Source organism: Belonocnema kinseyi, chromosome 4 (genome assembly GCF_010883055.1).
Source record: "Belonocnema kinseyi isolate 2016_QV_RU_SX_M_011 chromosome 4, B_treatae_v1, whole genome shotgun sequence".
In the NCBI taxonomy this organism is placed as follows: Eukaryota; Metazoa; Arthropoda; class Insecta; order Hymenoptera; family Cynipidae; genus Belonocnema; species Belonocnema kinseyi.
In genome coordinates, this window is record NC_046660.1 from 101,588,294 (window position 1) to 101,611,076 (window position 22,783).

Consider the following 22,783-nt stretch of genomic DNA (forward strand, 5'->3'; position numbering starts at 1 on the left):
ACATATATACATATATACACAATTGATGTTCTATCAGCGTTTTATATTTAAAGTAGGTCGACCTGAAAATTTTCAGTTTTTATTTCGCACATTATGATTAAAAAGAACATTCGCAGTCGATGAGTCAACTTCTTTATTTTAAGTTTACATATTAGCTCTGAGAGGTACCTATTCGAGATTAAAGGCTTGAAAAAACTGAAAACTTGAATAATCGGGAATTTTTTCTGAGACTTCAGTGGTGACGCTCTATGTCCGTTGCATATCTTCACTAATAAAAATTTCAAATTTGAAGAGCTATAACTTTATATTTGTTTTCAAGTTTACAAGCTAGCTTAAAGTTACAGAGTACATAATTAATTTTCTAGATTGCTGTTAATTTAAACTTCTAAAAACTTAACATAATTAAGATACTTCAATTTATATTAAATCCGCTTATCACTTAAATTATCTGGATATTGCATTAATTATTTTTAAACCTCTAACTATTCAACTAATTTTTCATCCAGAGTTTCAAAAGATGAACTCTATCTACCCTAAATTTCATTTTCATTTTCCAGGTTTTTTTTTCCAGGTTTCATTTTCCAGATTTTTAAAGTTGATAAGATAACTTGAAAATGTCGAGCTTACCTGGCTCAGAAGATTTAAATTTATGAACAAACTCAAAATTGCGGAGTTATCTTGTAAGTTTGTTTAAACATTTGTACCAATGTTTTTAGTTAGTTCAAACTCTAGTATATTGAACTTATTATCGTTATAGCTTCTCACTTAACTCGATTCAAACAAATTTTTGCGCACTATCAGTGAAAATACAATAGTTCAAGAAAGCAACTACGATTTAGGGGTGGAGCCCCTAAATTCTTTGATCGCTAGAATGGCTACTGATATCCCTGAAAAATGTATCTTTCATAATATTTAAATGATGTATTTGATGGAATCAGATTTTTTTCTACGTGAAATTGACAAAATTTGGAATTCGTTTATCTAAATGTTTTCTAAAGATTTAAGTTGCTATATTTGAATAAATATGATAAAAGATACATTTTTCAGGAATATCATTAGCCATTCTAGCGATTAAAGAAAATTAAAATTTGATAAAACCTTAAATTTGAATATTTTATCACGAGAATTATTTATAGCAATTGTTATTGTTAAATTTTCTAATATTTTTGTGACTACAAGTCATTCATCCAATAGCTTAAAACATTTCCAGTACAAAAACAAAAAATGTCTATGCGTTATATTTTATTTATATTTATTTATATTATATATTTTATGGTATATTTTATCAAATATTATTAAATATTTATTATTTTAAGAAATACCTAAAGTCGTTTTGGCGATTAAAGGAAATTATTATTTGAAAAAATCTGAAATTTTAATATTTCGCCATAAGAATTGTTTATGAAAATGGTTATTATAAACTTTTAACTTCTTCTTGTAATTATATATCATTCTTACATTAATATGAAGCACTTTTAGTAAACAGACATTTTTTTACCGATAATAAGAATATTTGCTAATTTGTTCATAAAATTTGTTTATAACAAATAAGTGGACTAATGAGCAAAAAACTTTTTATTCTATTAGTCCCTGAACATTCATTTAAGACAATATAAAGTTTACCTAATCAGTTATTAAAGCGTAAAAAATTGTTTTGTTAAAAATTCCAGTTTTTCCATACTTTGAGTGAAAAAACTATTAATAAACAAGTAGAAGAGACAAAAGTTCAGAGCGTCAAGCTCTTCAGAATTTAATGAACTTTAATTTAAAAAAGAATTAAAAATCGGACTAAAATTGAAGGCTCTGGACTTTTTTGAACGAAAAAAGTGCATTTTCTCCCACTGTGCGGAGTGGCGTAGGACTCAGTTGGTGCAATCACTGTACAGTTTAACCAAAAGCACTCTTTGTGGACAAAAGTCTGCCCACAAGCTAATTTTTAATTGATTTTTAATGGATTTTGATGCTATTTTAAATGAGCGTAAGGCTTCTAAGTATAGCGAGTTTCTGCAAAAAATTTACTTTGACCAAACGAAAATTTTTCATTTAACAACAAAGTAAACAATATTTTTGTCTTAACTTTCCAGATGTACCTTTTTTCAAGAGCTTCAAATTGACTGAAAAACAACGTAGGTCAGTACTATTTCCTAAGCGCTATGCAAATTAATCACATTTTGTTAAATTAAAACTTTTTTTAATTAATCTACAAAAAAAGTGTGTGGGGACGCTTGTTAGCATGTTCGCTATCTTTTCCCAATTTTTTAAGACAAAATATATATCATTCTAAAAAAAAGCCGAGGGAACCTAAAACTGGTAAAATCGACAATTTTCAAAGTATCACATGCCCTTAACCTTTAAAGGTACCCATGGGGTCGTTAGTGCCCTGACACTTTATATTGAAATTTACGAAGTTTCTTCTTCAGTTTTTAATTTTTTTCCAATGATTTAAAATTAAAAAATCATTTAACAAGCTTCTACGCAATAAAAAATTACGGCTGGGGTCTTTAAGGAAACCATGAGGACCTCAACGTTATACCAATAAGGCCATGTGATGTGTGGGTTAAGTGACCAGATTCCTACCTTACCGCCACTTTTTTTATTTCTCAACTTATTATTACACGAAACGCCACATCAAGTTGAAAATTTGTGAATACTAAACAAGAAGCACTAAGAATGGTGGGTCTGGTCCTTAATTTGTATAATTATGAAAAAAGTTTTTTGTTGTAAATAATTTTTTTTGTTTTTTTCATTATTACTAAAATTTAGGACCAGTCCCACCTTCCTTAGTGCTTCTTATTTATTATCCCAATTTTTCAACTCAATGTGGCGCTTCGTGTGAAAATAAGTTAATTTTTCGGGTCGAAGAGATACGGCCTATTTATAAAGAAATTCATATTTTCAACGTTATTCCACGAATAAGTCCATTTTTCTGTGGATATGATTATTATTATTTAAAATTTTTTATGAATAAATGCACATTTTGATCATGTTTCCAAGAATAGGCTTCATTTTCTTAGCGAAAACAACTAAAAATGTATTTTTAACGACTATTTAAACCCTCTTTTGCATGAATAGGCTATTTTGCGGAATAAACTATGAATGTCTTATATCACCGATTTCTTCTTGACACAATTGTCCAATTAACAAGAACTGTTGATTATTTTAACAATACTTGTATGTCACAAAATTATCCGAGAACATTTCTGGAATATTTCATTCGAAGTTTCGGAGAATTCCGAAAAAAGTTCCAGTAAGGTTCCCGGAAGTAAGTAAATGCCCACATATCAAGGAAGGTTTCCAAGGCAGGTTCGGGGAATGTTCGATAGAAATTTATTTAATTAAATTAATATAATGCAAACCATTTTTACAAATATGATCCGTACCTTCCTTGGGACCCTTCCTTGATACGCGAACTTACTTTAGATTTACTTTAGCTTTATTTATTCCGAGAACCTGGCAGGTACATTTTTCGGAATTCTCCGAAACCTCCATTGGAATATTGTAAGAGTATTAATAGAAACTTTTTTGCTATCCAGGTATTTATAAACATATTCACAGTTTGGCCATTTTTACATGATAAATATTCATTGTTTGCGGAATTAAAAAGAAACGTCTGTCAATGACACCTTCTTGTGATACTTTTCTAATTAGGAAGAATTGTGGATTATTTAACAATATCTATAAATTACTGTGAATTTTTTCATGAATATTGTTTAAGTAATCAGCAGTTCTTTAAAAAAAACTAAGTTAATTCATGCCAAAGTATCTGAAATGTACATTTGTTTATAAAACTTGTTTAAATAATTAACTGTTCTTATCCATTGGCAAAGTATCATAGCAAAGAATCATTGGCAGTACGTTTACAGTTGATTTTGTTAAGAAAGTTAAGTGAATTCATGAAAAAGTGGTCCAAATTAGCATTTATTTCTAATCGTTGTTTAAATAATTAATATTTTTTATCAATTTCAAGAAAATTAAAATTAAAAGTCATTGGCAATACTTTTTTATTGGGTTCCGCAAACAAATTAGGCTTATTCGTGGCCTACTGTTCAAAATTTCAATTTGTTTAAATAATTTTCAGTTGTTGTTAATTTGAAAAAAAATGACTGCAGAAAGTCATTGGCAAGGTTTTTTCGGTTGATTCTGCAAAAAAAATGAGTCAATTCATTGTGACAAACGAAAACTATGTATTTGTTTATAAAAATTGATTGAATAGTTATCAAAAAGCAGCTCTTCTGAAATAATCAAAATTAGGTAATAATTTTTAAAATATTTTATATAAAAACTGTAACTTTCAAATACCTTATCATTTCGAATCACAAGAAAATGGTTTTTTTCATTAATTTCTGTAAAATATTATCAAAAATTCTTGTTCTTACACTAACCTACTGCAAATTATTTTTAGATTGTTATTACAATCACTTGAGCTCTTCTTTAGTCAATTTGAAGATCCTAAAAAAAGGTATATCTGAAAAGTTAGGAAATTATATTGTTTATTTTGTTGCTAAATACGAAAATATTTGTTTGGTCAAAGTGATTTTTCTGTACCGAATCGTTATACCTCGAGGCCTTACTGTTATTTAAGAAAAATCATTAAAATCCATTTAAATTTGACCATACTGTGAACCGATGCACAGTGGTCACAGTGGCACAGTGGTTTTAAGTTTCCTTACAAACGTAAGGAAAGCGATTTTTCATTTTTTGTTTAAACAAATTGCTATGCTAATAAATATGGCGGAAAAAATAGGAAATTTCAAATTATTATTTTTTATTGAAGTGCAAACAACAGAACTATACTCTAAATCGTCGAAAATGCATGCATAAATATTCACCTAATCTAAATAATTTTTTTTAATAAACAAAACATTTGTTGTAAACAAATTTTATAAAGAAATATGTGGTTTGTCCTTTTTTAACGCAGAGAATTATATAATAAAAAAGTAGTAAAAATGAATGTTTATAATTGTTATAAACAAAATACATAAACATATCGTCAAAATGTACATTTTCCGAACAAAAAATTTTCTTTTCCAATCAAACGATACTATTATGGACAAATGGATATCATAGTAATATAAATTACACCTTATAATTATTAACTGTAATTTTGATTAACAAATGATATAAACAAATTGTCCAAATTGAATTTTTCTCTCGAATTTTTTCTCATAATCATACAATACTGTTAAAGTCTGAGGAATACAAAATTGTTGCAAATGTTACATTTAATTGTTTATTTTAATTGTTCTTAACAAATTATATAAAAAAATTCTCTAAATATGAATTTTTGATTCAAACTTTTTTTCTTTGCTATGCAGTTCTGTTGAACTCTGAGGTGTACAAAATTGTTATAAATGTTACCTTTGAATTTTTTACTGTAATTGATATTAACAAATTATGTAAACAAATTCTCCAAATATACATTTTTTATTCGAAATTTTTTTTCTCACACATACAGTACTTGTAAAGATTCACGGTTTGTTGTGAATTGGACATTAGTTCACTGTTTTTATGAATGTTTTAATTTGTGTTCTCATTTTCTATTTTTATTTGCATTCTTCGTTACATTTATGATTCTTGGACTTGTCCTTATATTTGATTTTTGTATTGAGTAATGTCTAAATTTATGTCTAAGCCGGTCTTACCGTTTTCGTGCTCTCCTTCTCTTACAAATAGTCTTATTGCTCGGTTTCCCTATTTTATATTCTCGCCTCATCAGTCCACGTTCGCCAAGCAACAAGTTCTGTTGATTTTATACAGTTTTAATCTATTTATAATAAAGACCGCGCTTCTACGGCGTTATTTTTATTAATTAAAGTGCTGTGGTTCTAATTGACTTGACCTAAACACGCATGTCTTCCTACCAGAATTGATCAGTCGTGACAATTTTTAGTCGTTTTTTAGTGTTCAAAACATTGGTCTAAGGAAATATTAAATAGGATGCATTTTTTCGATGCCGAAAGGATTTTCTCAATTTTTCGAGAAACTTTACAGGCAAATGTCAATGGATTTCGTAACCTTTACACAGGTTCGAAAGATCGGTGAGCATTGGGTTGTCAATATCACCAGGATTATTGTTTATAATTCAGCGTCTGGTAAGTCAACAACATTCAACCTTTAATTGTCATCGATTCGAATTGAGAAAGTGAAGATTATTTCGGAAGTGTAATTTAATTTGATTTTACGAATATCTCGCAGACTTTTATACTTTATTTAATTTCATATTCATTTCTCCGTCGCGTTGGAAATTCCAAGAATTAAAGATTGGAAATGACTTTTAAACATTAATTCAACGAACTTGGAATTTTTTAACTTGATAATTTCAGTGAGAATAATAATTCCTTTATTGGCGAATTGCTTTTTTATGATACAATCAGTTTTAAATCAATTTATTTTTTAAAGATTGTATTCGCGGACTCTTATTTTATCGTGTGCCGACTGTTTTCCGTTCATAATGTCTATTTCTAGTTACTTTTTAGAGCAAACCGAGCTTTGCTCTCGGATCCAAACTGCTTTTGAAAATACTCAAAGGTTAAAACAGATCACTAAAGGAACTTTGGTCTGAAGACTTGAGTCTTTGGAGAAAAATTGGACGCGTTTTCAGGCTCAACATTGGGAGTTAGGTTCGCGATCAGAATGCCACGAACATTTATTTTATAAGCAATTTTTATGCAACTACTGAAGAAGAATATCTAGTCGCGAAGGGAGCCTTTATGGACGAACTGGAAAAACTCTCAAATGATCTTGCTTCTACGTCCATGAATGATTCAGCTCCACAGATTGCTGGATTATCATATCGATCGATGCCGAAGATTGAATTGCCTAAATTTTCTGGAAGTTACACGGAGTGGGAAAATTTCAAAGATTTGTTTATATCTTTGGTTCATTCAAATCCTGGAGTCTTGTCAGTGGAGAAGCTTCATCATTTAAAATCCAATCTTATAGGTGAAGCGGCTCAACTTCTTCATCGAATTCCGATCACTCGAGGCAATTATCAGTGTTGCTGGGACCTACTTTCGGAGCGCTTTGAGAATAAAAGAGTTCTTATCAACTCTCATTTGGCTGAGCTTTTTTCAATCCAGCCAATGAAAGCTGAGTCTTCGAGTGCTCTGAAGGAGGTATGTAATACAACGATTGATAACGTCGAAGCTTTATCTGGCTTGGAAGAACTGGTGGACAAATGGTCATCATGGCTGGTATATATTACTGTAGAGAAATTAGATCGTCAGTCTCGTCGTGATTGGGAAACTTCTCTTAGAAATTCCACGAATGCTCCAACGTTTGATCAATTGAAAACCTTCTTGCAAACCAGGATTCGGACGTTGGAAGTTTTAGATTCTACTGCAAATCAAACTAATCAGTCTTCGTCTCAAAAATCTTCCAAATCTCAGTTTCAGAAAAAAAGGTTTGTAAAGTTCACGAAATCCTCGAGTTCTACAACAGCCAACGTCAACGCAATTTCAGAGCAGCCAATGAAGGAACAAGCAGCTAAAGAGCAGCAAACGTAGAAGCTACAGGAAAGGAAGTGCTTTTTCTGCTACGAACGGCATTATTTAATGTCATGTCCGCAGTTTTAAAGTCAGTATGTAGCACAAAAAAAAGAGTTCATTTTTCGAAGAAAATTGTGTATCAATTGTTTAGGGTCTCATTTATTTCAGAATTGTGCTTCAAAGAACTTGTGTCAGATTTGTCAGGCGAAGCATCATACGGTACTTCATGACCCATCTTCAAGCTCAGGACAATCTTCGATGATATCAAATACATCTTTAACGCCTCATCAAGCACAATCTACTCATGCGGTTTCGGTAATGCAGATTTCTCAGAAGAAGTCACCATTGGTTCTCCTGACAACAGCAATGGTCAATGTGACTACATCATCTGGTCATAGAAAGTGTGTTCGAGCACTTATCGATCAAGGCTCAGAGGTGTCCATAATCTCTAAGTCCCTTGCTCAAAGTCTCCAAATCCCTCGTACCAGAGGACCTGTTGTTCTCCTAGGAGTGGAGGAAAGTAAGTCGGGAACGTCTCGTGGATCAGTCAACGTCGTTGTCTCACAAAGTTTTGATTCGGGCTTGAAACTTCAACTCCGGGCTCTTGTTCTTCCAAAGTTAATTAATCCTTGGCTGCTGAAGTGATAAAACATGGCATCTATGTTGATGATGTCTTATCAGGAGCGGATAATTTGGAAGATGCTATTGAATTACACAAGCAACTACGTAGTCTCTTCATGGCGGGCGGCTTGCCGCTCAAAAAGTGGAATTCAAACAGTCATGAGCTAATGCAGCGCATTTCGGAGGATCTGCACGCGTTATCTCCAGATATATCATGGCAGTCAGAAACATCGGTTTCGATGCTTGGGTTGACTTGGAAACCCAGTACCGATTGTTTTATTTTCCAGGTGGATCTTAGGCCTATTAAAGATGTCATTACAAAGCGCCTTGTCGTCAGCCAGTCAGCCCAATTATTTGTTCCTCTAGGATGGTTGACACCTGTTATCATCGTCGCAAAGATCTTTATCCAGGAACTTTGGAAGCTTAATTTATCCTGGAATGATCCTTTACCTGAAGGAGCTCGTCATCGCTGGATAAAATATTATGAAGATCTTCCTCGTCTTTCCGCAGTCAGGATACCTCGCTGGATAGGATTTCGTTCGCGAATGTGCTCTTTCGAACTTCATGGCTTTGCTGACACTTCTGAAAAGGCGTACGGTGCTGTCGATTATTTAAAGACAATTTTGCCTAACGGAAATTGTTTTATTGGACTCATTTCTTCTAAGACAAAGGTCGCTCCTGTTCAAACTGTTCCGCTTCCTCGTCTTGAGCTATGTGCCACAGTTTTGTTAGCTCGTCTCGTCGCTCACCTTCAAACTCAACTGCATTTTGATGCTGCTCTACATTTGTGGTCCGATTCTATGAACACACTTCATTGGATTTCAGCTGTTCCTACAAGATGGATGACATACATCGCAAATCGCGTTTCGGAAAATCAAACGATCGTTCCTTCAGCAATTTGGCATCATGTTCCGGGTGCAGATAATCCAGCTGACTGTACTTCTCGCGGGTTGTCAGCTTGCGAACTTTCGCAGTTTTCACTCTGGTGGAATGGTCCTCCGTGGCTTAAAAGACAAGAAGAGTGGCCTTCATCTCTGCTTGGCCCTCCAGAAAATACAGTGGCCAAAGAAGAACGTAGAGTCACTGTCAACGTAGCAGTTCGTTTTAATGAACCGTCTGATATTATGAGTCGTTATTCATCTTTAGACAAATTACTACGAGTCACTGCTTGGTGCCTTCGTTTTCGAGACGCTTTGAAGTGTCGTTCTATTATCGTTTCTCGGATTTTAGTTGCATCAGATCTTCGAACAGCTCTTTTATTCTGAATTCAGCATTAACAAAATCGCTATTTTTCTAATGAAATCACCGCTCTAAAAAATAAAATGCAGATTTCTAAGAATAGCACTCTAATAAAGTTGACTCCATTTTTTGATGGTCAACTTCTTCGTGTCGGAGGTCGCTTAAAGCACTGTCTTCTCACGTATGATGAGTAGCATCCACTGATTCTACCTCCTGAGTCTATTCTCACAACTGTCACCTTGGCTGTCTTCATGGAGGTGTCCAAATTACCCTTGGAACGTTACGACAATCTTATTGGATTCTTCGAGGTCGCAATTTGGCCCGATCATTGATTCATCGGTGCATTCCATGCGTCAGAAACAGAAACTCCACCTGAACGAGCATTCATGAACAGTGGGGTAGACTATGCTGGCCCCATCAATGTTCGCACCTCCAAAGGACGAGGTCACCATTCCCACAAAGCCTGGATTTGTATTTTCGTCTGTTGTGCCTCCCGCTCAGTTCATCTCGAGTTGGTTTCGGATTACACAGCAGAAGCCTTGATAGCTGCTTATATTCGCTTTATTTCTCGTCGTGGTCTTTGTCGAACGTTGTCTAGTGACGAGGGTACGAATTTTGTGGGAGCAGATTGTCAACTACAGAAAATGTTTTCTGAGGCATCAGCCGAGTTTGCTTCGGTCGCTACATACCTTGCTTCGCATGGTACCCAGTGGAAATTCAACCCTCCTGCAACACCTCACTTCGGAGGTTTATGGGAAGCTGCAGTTAAGTCGACAAAATTCCATCTTCGTCAAGTCATTGGAGACTCTACATTGACGTTTGAAGAAATGACCACTCTTCTAACACAAATTGAGGCTTGCCTTAATTCTCGGCCTCTCAGAGCTCAGTCAGATGATCCAACAGACATTTCTGCCCTCACACCAGGACATTTTCTCATTGGAGGTCCACTGAATGCAGTTCCTGAACCATCGCTTGCAGACGTTCTTCCAAATCGATTAACTCGCTGGGAGTTGATCCAGCAAATGCGTGATCATTTTTGGAAGCGCTGGTCAGCTGAGTATTGGAAAGAACTTCAACCTCGATCTAAGTGGACTACTTCATCGCCATCCATACAGATTGGAGATTTAGTTCTCATTCGACATGAGAACCTTCCACCTACTCAATGGACTATGGGTCGGGTTCTACAGCTTCATCCTGGCAAGGATGGCCTAGTTCGGGTTGTCACTCTCAAGACAAAGACTAACACACTCGATCGGCCAATCGTTAAATTGTGCCTTCTCCCACGTTCATCTTAAGTGCAGTGATTGTAAGCCTATTTCGTCGGGGACGAAAGCGGGCGGAATGTTGTGAATTGGACATTAGTTCACTGTTTTTATGAATGTTTTAATATGTGTTCTCATTTTCTATTTTTATTTGCATCAGTCCGCGTTCGCCAAGCAACAAGTTCTGTTGATTTTATGCAGTTTTAATCTATTTATAATAAAGACCGCGCTTTTACGGCGTTATTTTTATTAATTAAAGTGCTGTGGTGTCGCCAAGCAACAAATTCTGTTGATTTTATGCAGTTTTAATCTATTTATAATAAAGACCGCGCTTTTACGGCGTTATTTTTATTAATTAAAGTGCTGTGGTTCTAATTGACTTGACCTAAACACGCATGTTTCCCTACCAGAATTGATCAGTCGTGACAATGTTTAGTCGTTTTTTAGTGTTCAAAACACGGTTACTTAATCGTTATAAATGTTACCTTTTAATTGTTTACTGTAATTGTTATGCCCAAAATACATTAATAAAAGTATTATATTAGAAATTTCTGTGACAAAAAACTGATTTTTTGATAAACGCTCACTGAGAGTTGCTGAAGGTTTTAGTTATTTTACTCTTCTCACACCAAAAGCAAAGACACATTTTACTTTTTAAATAGAGATTCAGCTCTGGGATGCAATTTTTTAGCGTTCTTCTTCCTCAGATGATCTTTTCCGAGGTGTATCGTGAGTGGATCAGAAATGACCCACAAATAATGGGCGAGATCCGAATTCGTAGCTGTCCTCGTCATTTTCAAGGGCGGTATTCTCTGCAAGATTTAAGATACTTATTTCTTGCTTCCTGAGCTTCTTATAAGATTTTCCCGTTCACCTTTTCGCTGACCTTTTCCAAGTTTTGAAAGAATATTTATGCATGCATTTTCGACGATTTAGGGTTTAGTTTCGTTGTTTGCATTTCAATAAAAAATAATAATTTGAAATGTCCTATTTTTCCGCCATATTTATTAACACAGCAATTTGTTTAACCAAAAAATAAAAAATCACTTTTCTTACGTTTTTCGGGAATTTAATGCTGAGTCTTTAAAAAAACTTGTCATCGGGTAAAAAGTGCGACATCTAGACGAATTTGACCGCGAAAATCCATTCTTGGACCACTGTGCGATGGGGCGGAGTACATGAAGATGCTAACAGTGGCTCTTAAAATAGAAAAATTAAAACCACTTAAAATCTTGGAAATCTTATTGAAATATGTAACGTCTGGTAAAATTCTTTGATACCCGTTTGCAGGCTTCGAAGTTTCATACTTTTTTATATTTTTTTTAGGCAAGGATACTTTTTTTACTACTTTTTTCGGTAAAGTGATATAAAAAAATGTATCGTACTCACATTTGACAGTTTTTTAAAAATAAAAATTTAAAGAAGGCAAATCGGAATTTATTTAGTGATCTTCAAAAGGCGTTTAAGTTTTAATAGAAAATATCTTTTAAGTTAACATGGATACATATGTACCTATTGATACAGTAAGGGCGATTTATATTTTCGCCCTTAAAGCTTCATTTGTTAATTAAATCGCTCTGTTTACTGTAAACAAGTTATTTTGACGTGCTGATTGCGAAAATCATAGTGCAAATTGGCCCAGATATTATTATCATGACAAAAACCATGGAAACCTATAAAAGCCATGGTTTTTTGAATTTATATCGGTAAGTACAGAATATCTCGGTAAGTCGGGAACTTTTGACTCTTTCCCCTCACTGCGTGATACTTTTTCCATTGGTCTTAACATGGACAATGATATTTCAGCAGACCCCCCCCCTAAACGTATCACGTATTTTGTGAATGACCACTTAGGATAAATCGTTTCTAAGCAAATCGCTCATGAAACTTAGTAAGTGTAGGGGGCGGAAAGGTACTGCTGTGAATGGTCACAAAATGATCATCTTAATTTTAAAATGTCTGGAAAATTTTCACTCGTGCGAAAAAAATGGATGGAATATAAAATCTGTATTTTAATAAGTTCTGCAACTTTTGGTAAAATCATTTGAAAAGTTTTTAATCGTTCTTGAGATAAACTTGAAAAAACCATGATTTTTATGGTATTTTCCTGGTTTTTACAATAAAAATCAAATTTGCGCGCTCTATTGGAAACTTGATCCGGATTCTTTTCTCAGGGTCGGTTTGAGGTATTTCCTTGAAGTTGAAGAAAGGATCATCCAGTCGAAAATTCAATGTGCGCCACTGAATTTGAATATATTCCTTTAAATTCCATGAAATATTTGAAGTCCTACGTAATCCTTTGAAATCCTAGGAAATTAAGCAAAATATCTTATTGAGAGCCATTAAAATCCGTGGCCGTACCTCAAAAATCCTTTGAAATGTTTGTAAATCACTGAAATCTTTTTGGAATCTTTTAAAATATTTTAAACTTTTGTAAATCCTTTGAAACCATTCCAAATTTTCTAAAATGCAAGGAAATTCTTTAAAACCGCGTGGAATTTTTGAAATCTTGTGGAATCCCTTGAAACGGGAGTCCACATTACTTTTATTGTCAATCTCAACTAATGTTCAGATAAGCACCTGTTTTAATTTCTTATATTATTCTTATCACTACGAACTGTACTCTCAATAACCATATTTTTATACCATTTTTTACATGTTCTTACCCCTTCTTGATCTATTACGCCTCCAACTTTATATCTTTGTATACATGTATTTTTGTTAAGCTTTTATAATAACAATTTCTTAACAGGCTTGATAAGGAACCGCATCGAGTCCGAAGCGTTGCCAATTGTAAATTTAATAATTCTTTCTTGGATCTTATGCATCGAAAACTTTATTCTACAATCCCCTGAAATGTTTGAAAATCTTTAAAATCGTAAGAAATTCCTTAGGAGAGTGACGAGTAACACTGGCCACTTACGGTTTTTTATTATTAATGTAACTGGTGTCGATGAAAATAGCAATATGAAACTTTAATATTAATTTTATTATTTTTACCGACAGTTTCACATAATATATTCGCAGAATAATCATATTAATATACATCAGTGGCAGCCAGTTACTTCAGGACACATCTGCCGTGAATTGGAAGAAATCCGTTAACTGCAAATCGGATAAGTCACCTGAAAGTAGTTAACGGTAGGCGTCTCAAGGGACTTATCCGAAATGCAGTTAACGGTGTTCTTCCAAATCACGGCAGATATATGCAATGAAACTTTAAAATAATTGATCGTTAATATGTTATAGTATCAATCATATCCATAATGGTCGAAAAATAAACTTTATTCAGCAAACTCCAAAACTGTATAAACACTTAAGGACATCTTTTTATAGAAACAAAAATAAAAGAAAATGTTATCTAAGTTAATGTACACCCTTCATATTTCGTAGCTTTACCACCTTAGGCTAATATTATTGCTTCGAAACGGCGCACAGTGGGAGGAAATGCACTTTTTCGGTCAAAAATGTCCAGAGCCTTCAATTTTGGTCCGATTTTGAATTAAAAAAAATTAAAGTTCAATCAATTCTGAATTAAAAATTTTTTACCAAAAATAAGACTATTTGTCAATTTGTTCATAAAATTTGTTTATAACAAATAAGTAAAATAATCAACAAATTATTTATACTCTATGTGTACCTACAATTTATTTAAGACAATATAAAGTTTTTCTGATCAGTTATTAAAGCGTAAAAAAGTGTTATGTACAAAATTTCAGGTTTTCCATACTTTGAGTGGAAAAATTATTAATAAACAAATAGAGGAGACAAAAGTTCGGAGCGTCAAGCTTTTTAGAATTGAATGGAGTTTAATTCAGAAAAATTCAAATTCGGACCAAAATTGAAGGCTCTAGATATTTTTGAGCGAAAAAGTGCATTTCCTCCCACTATGCGGCGTGGCATCGAATCTATACCAATTCTGTACATCGCTGAGGACAAACGTCATTCCAACTTGATTAAATAGTTTCGAAAAATTTAGTTACATTTTTTGGTCTTCCCTTTTTCATGGCTTTTTGGAATCAGTCCAAAGAGCTGTGATCGTATTTAATCCGAAAATTGGAATAGCGTATCCATTACCACCACTTTATTTTCTGAAAGAAATATTTTCGCTAGTTTGCTCGTATTTTTCGGATCGTTATCGGCGTACAAGATAGGATTTTGACACTTTAGTTTTTTCCAGTACGGCAGAAATATGTCATTCAGAATCTGCACATACATGTGCTAATTTACAGTTGGTTATAAAAAAAAATTGAAAAGCACGTTTGGAATTCGCTAGAAGTAGAGTTTCTCTAGGGAGAGTTATGTCACGTTACCCCGTCTACTAGCCGCCGCGAAACCGGAGTTGGAAATACGTAACGAAGCGCGAAACATTTGAAGTATTCTTAACAAGCGGTTGTAACTCATTATGTATTTTCGTGTAGTGATTGTTTTGAAAATAAGCTTTTTTAATCAAGAATATAGAGAAAACTTGCTCTTCTGCGTCAATGAAGCTACGTTTGATACTTTCCAGGAAATGGGACAAATATTCAGATCATTGCACCCGGTTGTACAAAATTGCTCTTTCGTCTAAGAATTTGTAATCAAACTAAATCAAAGAAAAAGGCAATGAAAACAAATATGCTAGCAAAATCATGGCTATGCGTATAACTTACCAATAAGAATTTAGGTTCTTAGAGTTCTAAACTTGAAAAAAACTATCTTCTTTTTTTAATTGCAATTTGTGTTCCATTATTACTTTTATAGTATAATGAATAAATTTGAAATGTAATTTCAGATAAACGATCGCCTGCAACATGAATTCTCTGTGATATTTATTGTATAATTAACAAATTTTTAATTGAAATATAATTCCTAACAAATCAGCAGTAAAAACTCTTCTACTTTATTCATGTAATTTACATTTTAGTTGTATCATAAATCCTCTCTTACGTTTTACCTATTGTTCTGAAATCGAATTATTTGGAAAAAAGTTTTTAGGGCTAAAAACATTACACACATCAAGTGTAAAAACAGATTTTTAGCCTCATAAAAATACTTCTTTTATTTCTGATTTCTCATCTCTGTTTTGAAAAATATTACTTTAATGTGATCTTTATTTTGGTCTTCTCTATGATTGAATTACATTTATTTTTATTCGAAATAATCTAATCAAAAGGTGTTGAAGAAAAAGCCATAACCACAGAATTCAATTTCTTTACTTTGCTTCACAAACAATACAACTAGACATTTTTCCCCATGTTTTGTCTCATTTTAATTTTTTTTTTCGTAAAAATTGAAAATTTGTAGTATAAAATTTGATTAGCCAATTAATTAATTAATATTGTTAAAATTCATGTCATTAAAAAAATTATTTTTAACATTATAATAATTTTCAATGAACAAATCTATATTATTATTATTATTATTATTATTATTTTACTTACTATCTATTAGATGTTACAGCCTTTATCAAACAGTCTTAAATAATAGTATTTTTTTAAAAGTATGTATGAATAAGATTTTTCACTCTTCAAACATGCTTTATTATTACACCTACATTATTATTTTTATTATATTTATTAACTGTTCTATCAGTGCCTGAACATTCAATTTGACTTGAAAGTCGCGCCAATCCGATTCCGCTTTCGCGGCACCAATCCTAACCGGAGTAAGTGGTGACACAACTCTCCCTTGAGGAACTCTAGCTAGAAGCTAGAGCTAGAAAATACCGCAATCTCTTCTAAAATGAGGAGTAATGTAATTTTTAGTGATGAAACACTGGTCATTGTTAGATTATGATGTGTGGCACAATGACTAGGTCTGGAATTGGGCCGATTCATCACAGAAAAACGCTGGTGTTAAATTTGTTTCAGCTCAAATTTCATTGGGCTCCCAATGATTATTTGAGAGAGTTTTCAAGTCTCAAATGCATTCCTCTGAACGTAGGTGCCCATGTGGGCATCTAGGGGAAAGTATCATTTGGAGACTGAATTTTGGCTCATGCAGAGTTGTGGAGTTCTGAACCGCGCTGTCAGCCACCTGAATACCTGTCAAAGCAACTATTTCGCTTTGCGATATTAGCCTAAATAATTGTTAATAAGGAAACCACTTGAAACAATATTTACCTAATTTTCAAATTTCTTTCATTTAATAGGGCATACCAATCACTTAGAATAAATTTATAACTTCCTAATGCATCTTCCAAACGTTAGGTTAGTCATGCCCGTCGACTTTTAAACTAAAGCCGGGATGTATAGAAAAAGTCATGACCGTCTACATGTACAATAAGGCATTTTCACTCCAATCATTAAATCACTTTACTTCGTTGAATACTGAGGGGATAACAATTGACCAAATTCATGGGAATCTGTTAATTTTTGCTCTATTTCTCTAATATCCTCGCAGAAAGTAATTTTTCTGTATAAGTGCAATTGAAAAATAGTTTTTCTTTTTTAGTGACTATTTAATGCAATAATAAAATGATAATATTTTTCATTCATGCGTGCGTTAGGCCTGAGCGCTGGTTGTCTACCCTTTGAAGCGGGATTCAAAATTACATTTAAAAACAATTCTTGTAATTTGAATAGATAATTATTAAAATATACACAAAAATGTATACAAATTGTGTAACTTTTGATTTCAGATAAGAAAGAAATTTATAACACATATATTTGATGAATAACAGTTTATTTTCATTGAATTTGAAAGACTGACTGATATTTCTCAAAATATTTGTTAATAGATACATTTTTTAAATACCATATGATATTTCAACAGCTTCATACATAGAAACTAATTGCAGAATATAATAGAGATAATATTTGAATAATTCTAAAACAAAATTTCAGATTGTTCTTTTTGATTGAGACGTGACAAAATGACGCTTGAAGTAAAAAAAAAGAAAGCATAACTACAATGCATTCGTGATAATTTATGTATTTATAGGTTATATAATTATATGAATTCCCAGAAAAATACATACAAAACATTAAAAACTTATAAATAATTATTTTCAATCACTTTTCCAAGAAATTTCTTTTTAAATTAAATGCTTTGTAAAATATAATTTGGTCTTTGGAATTCACTGAAAATAAACTGTTATTAATATAATATATGTGTTGTATTTTTTTCCTGAAATCAAAGTTACACAATTTGTATATATCCTTGTGGATATTTTAATAATTATTTACTTAAGCTACAAGAACTGTTTTTTAATGTAATTTTGAATCGCGCACCAAGTGCGGCCGATGAGCGGTCAGCCCTAACGCAAGCGCAGTAGCACAGGGTGCCAACATTGGCATCATTGGTCCACAGTATAAGTCGGAAAAATAAATCAAATCAGCCGGCAGGAAAAAGTTGGGATATGAAAGCCTCAATTAGGTATTTTCACATCAACCATCAGCTAACTTCACTTTGTTAACAGCTGAGGGGGGAAAAGGGATCAAATGCATGGAACAAAACTTTATTTCTGTAATATATTTCTAATTGATCATCATTATTATTATTTTATTATTTCATTAAATAGTAATTAAAAAATAAAAACTATCTTTTAACTACATTTATATAGAAAAAATTACCTTTTACGAAGATGTTAGCAAAATAGGGCAAAAATGAACTGAATCCCATAAATTTGGTCCCTTATTTTCCCCTCAGCAATCTACGAAGTGAAGTTAGCTGTTTATTAAAGTGAAAATACTAAATAGGCTTTTATCTTATCAGTTTCAATGTGCCCGCCGCTATATTTGAAACATTGCAATGTTTCACGAAACTCCCAATGTTTTATGAAACTTTTCATCAGGCTAAAGTTTCATGCAAATTTACATCCCTACTCATCGCGAAAAACAAATTTCTGTTTTTATTATACAATTGTATTTACCTTATTTTTCATGTATGACACTAGCCACTGCAAGATTAGATATGTAAAGTACCTTTAAACTTCCGCAGAAAATCTAGTGGAAATTTGTTCGAACGACCAGGCATCAATTTCGATGCAGTTCACAACTTAGTTTGTACATCCCGGCTTTGGTGGTTTGAATGTCATATAGTAGGTTTTGACTAACCTAACATTTGGTTATTACATCACGCCAAGTACTATTTTTATTCCAAGACTATTTAGTCGCTGGTAATTGGGAGGAAATAAAAAGTTATGTAATTATTATTATAACTTACCTGCTTATTAACATCTATTTCACTTAAATAACGACCGACAAAATGATCTTGACAGGTGACTTACAGTTTGTAGACGACACTTCACGTTGCACTGGATGAGAAAAAACAGTGTCTAAATGATGCTTTTCCCCTAGATTCTCCGAATGAACCTGTGTGGCTCAAATTTGTTGCAACTCTATTGAACACCGATTTCGATGTACATTGGAGGATCGGCGATTTTCTGTGATTACTTAAATGACATTATGGATCAGCGCCTGTATGTGCAGAGATTTCTGAACGGCGTAGTTCTGACGTACTGGGGAAAACTAAAGCGTAAAATTACTCAATTGAAACAAATAATGCCAAATTATTAAATTTTTGATTAAAAAAAAAAATTACTTCGTCGGAATAAATGTTTATCTGTTATGAATAATTTAATTCCAGTAATCAAATGAAACATTTTCTTCCACTGAAGAAATAAGCATTTATGTAAACACAATCCCTTTTTCATCTAAATAAATGTTCCATTGCTATAAATGCATGAACCTTTTGTGACAAAAGATATATATTGTAACTTAATTAATATTATTTTGAATTAAATTATTATTTGTTTGATTTAAATAAACCTAAATTGTTGATTCAAGTATGGAAAAATTATTGATTCAAATGTGTCCGAAACAGTTCAAAGAATCGAACTCTTTGAATCCAATATATATATTTCTTTGAAGGACTAATCACATTTCAACGAGTCTAAACCTTTTGAATTGGGGAAATAATTTTTTTGAATGTAAGAAATATGTATTTCAATCAAGAAAATACAGCCAAAGAATTCATTTTTTAGATCAACAAAAGATATATGCCTGGTTTAAATAAAAATTACATCTGTTAAAGAATATTTTCTTGGTGCTAAGAAACAGGAATCGAGTAAATGTATTTACTTGGTGCTAAGAATGATTTTTTCAGTGTAGATTCGTCAAAAGAGACCGACAATTGAACGGAAATAAAATTATTTTTCGGGCATGCATTCTTAAATATAATTGAAATTAAAAGGTCTACTACACCTATCGCTCGCGAATTAAATTATATTTTTTCTAACGCACGCACGAAATGTTCGATTTTCGACCAAGCGCGCACACTCCCTCCGTCACCGGGGTAGCGACGGGGGTATTTTCTTATAAAAAAACGCTTTTCTTAATTTTTACTAAAAATCATGAATTATTTAGTATTATTTTCAGTAAAATCTACATTTTCCAGTTCATCTCACTCAAACCCACACCCCACCCACCCAACCAACCTCTTGGATACCCATCTCCCCAGTTGGGGTAGCAACCGCTACTACTACATACATACTACTACATACATGGGTTGTGCGCCCCTGTTTTCGACGCACGTATTGCGTGCGAGAAGTGACCAATTCCGAAACCATGGTAAAAAGCAGAAAAAGACTCTTTCTAACTGCTGCGCTTGCGCTCTTTGAGTAAGATTACTTCTTCTTGCTGTTGCGCTTGCGCATTTCGAGTCAGAATTACTTTCCAGGACTGTCGGAATCATAACCTCACTTCATTATGATTTGACGCTTGAGAGACTGATTGTGAGTAGTGAATAGTTATTGGACATATTCGAAGTGATAAGTTCCCATAAATTACTGATAAATTACCATAAATTGCCGATAAATTACCAAATTTTCCGAAAATTTTGGAAACTTTTAGAAATCTGAAATTATTGGTAATTTGATATTTTTTCATGAATTTCTGAAAATTTTGGGAATTCAGCCAATTTTTCATAAATTTTAGGAAATTTATCAAATTTTCATAAATTTTGGAAATTTCTGAATTTCTTTCAAAAAGCTTCGGATATATTAAATTTCTATACATTTTCGGTAATTTACAAATTTCTGGAATTTTTAGGTAATGTTTGTAATTTTACCATAAATTTACAAAAATTAGCATACATTTTCAAAAAATGGGTTGTTATTGTTTCTCAAATCGAAAATTTCTCTCATTTGTTAGAAAAAATATCGTGTGCTACTGGAGCTAAAAGTAGGCAGTTGAAACTCTTGTGAAGTTTACAGTACTTGCCATCGGCTCACAGTCGTGTGGAACTTCCTACTTTCCGCACTTGTAGCCTAATATACTATTTCTTTATTGAAAATAAATCATTTCACACCCAGCTGAAAAGTTTTCATGTTCACCATGATCACAAGTTGTGAGATAGGACTTTGCGTCCTGACATTTTATTTATCAAACTATTTTTTAAACTAAAATTTGAAATATAATTTTATATTAGGATTGATTTTTTATTATTAATATTTTAACCAATTTAATTATGAAATAAATTGAAGATGCAACTTTTTTATCGCACTATAAATCCTATTAATGCTTCAACCTTAAAATTAATGTGATTCCTATTTTTCTTTTTGTTTGAAAACATAAGATAGTTGTTGTGCAAAGTTCTTTATTTTCATTCCCGAAAAGTACTTTTGAATTCGTTCCTGATGAGTATAATTATTTTTTAAATAATTATTAAGTAAGCGAAAAGTTCTTTTAAATCTAGTGTCCTGATTTATAGCTCGAATTCACTCATATTCCGTTTTCTTATTACCGCTAAGGACGTAGCAGATGACAGCTTTGTGATTGAAGCTTTTTGGACCGATGTCGACAAAGTCACGAAAAAGGCAAGACTAAAAAATTTAACTGAATTTTTCAAAACTATTCGATCGAGTTTTAATGTTATTTCTCCACAGCCATGTGTAAAACTGGTGGATTCGATGCCACGACATCACGAAACAGTAATAGCAGCTAAAGAGAGAGCTACTCAATATTAAAGGTTTAAGTTAGTTCAAAGTTTCAAAGCACGTGTATCCTGTAGCTGACCGCCTCTGTAAGTGGGAAAAAAGCAAATTAACCGACGAGAAATATTTTTTTAAAATTAAGACTTCAGAATTTTATAAAAAATGCTCAACATAATTCAAAAATCATAGGAGATTTCTGCTTTTAAAGAAAAGGCTATTGATTAATTTTTGACAGAAACAAAAATTAAATCTAGCATGAAAATATTCGCCTTGGGGTACCCGACATGAAATGGCTAGATCTACCTGACTGTAATATGTTACAAAAAACTGCAATTAATAAGAAAATACTTAAAATTTTTAAATGATATTTTTCTGGAAAAAAATCTTCTCACTTCGCTCCACCGGGAATCGAACAACAAAACTTCTGATTCCCTGTCGGATGATTTTCCGATTAAGCTATTAGAGAGATCGAAAGAAAAATCCCTTTTCAGAAATATACGCTATCTCAACCTAGATGTTATATTTATGATACGAGCAATTGAAAGGAATCTGTATTATCATCGGAGGTAGATACTGTCGATCAGTGTAGATGTCATTCCACAATCTGCGGAAATAGAAATCAAAACTATCGATCAAGTTATCTCTTAAATAACTTAAAATGATTGAAACAAAAATGACAGATCACATACTGTGAGAGTGCATGTATGTATCCACATCAAAACCCAGCTGATGTTTTTTTTATGGTTTTTTCAAATCTATGATAATAAGGCTGGTCCCTATTTTACAAAATGCACTTGTTTTATTCAGAGAGCAAATATATAGATCGGATTTTTTTATGCTAATGAGAGATATAAGTCTGTATATTTTAAATGACACATTAAAACAAAATTAAAAGATAATATTGTTGATTTAAAATCGCAGAAAGTTCAATTTATTCAAAATCATGGGGTTTGAAATGTAAAAGGGGCATTTCGGACAATAAGAATTAATTATGCAATTTGTGGTCAAAATATGGGAACTGAATTTCAGGTTGAAAGTTCAGCGGAGAAATGCATACATTTAAATGATCAAAAATTCAATAAATCATGATTTAAACAAAAATTAGTCTACGTAACTACTTGGATCGTTATACCATAACCGCAATTAAGACATAGTACCAGGTGTATACATATGCAACCGGTATTGCCATTTAGCGGCCAGTAGGCACACTTGTAGGCACTGTCGGAACTTACCATTTGTGCTAATTGGCGTATTGT

The 22,783-nt window shown here is 32.6% G+C and overlaps 3 protein-coding genes across 4 annotated transcripts in view; all 3 read left to right on the forward strand.

Annotated features, from left to right (window-relative positions):
* Positions 1 to 22,783, forward strand: part of LOC117170615 (monocarboxylate transporter 10) — a 93,983-nt gene that overhangs the window by 32,502 nt on the left and 38,698 nt on the right. The window lies entirely within an intron of this gene.
* LOC117171029 lies at positions 6,711 to 7,505 on the forward strand. Its single transcript, XM_033358074.1, has one exon. The coding sequence runs from the start codon at positions 6,711 to 6,713 to the stop codon at positions 7,503 to 7,505; it is 795 nt and encodes a 264-aa protein (XP_033213965.1).
* LOC117171030 lies at positions 9,734 to 10,642 on the forward strand. Its single transcript, XM_033358075.1, has one exon. It carries the CDS (start codon positions 9,734 to 9,736, stop codon positions 10,640 to 10,642), a length of 909 nt encoding a protein of 302 aa, XP_033213966.1.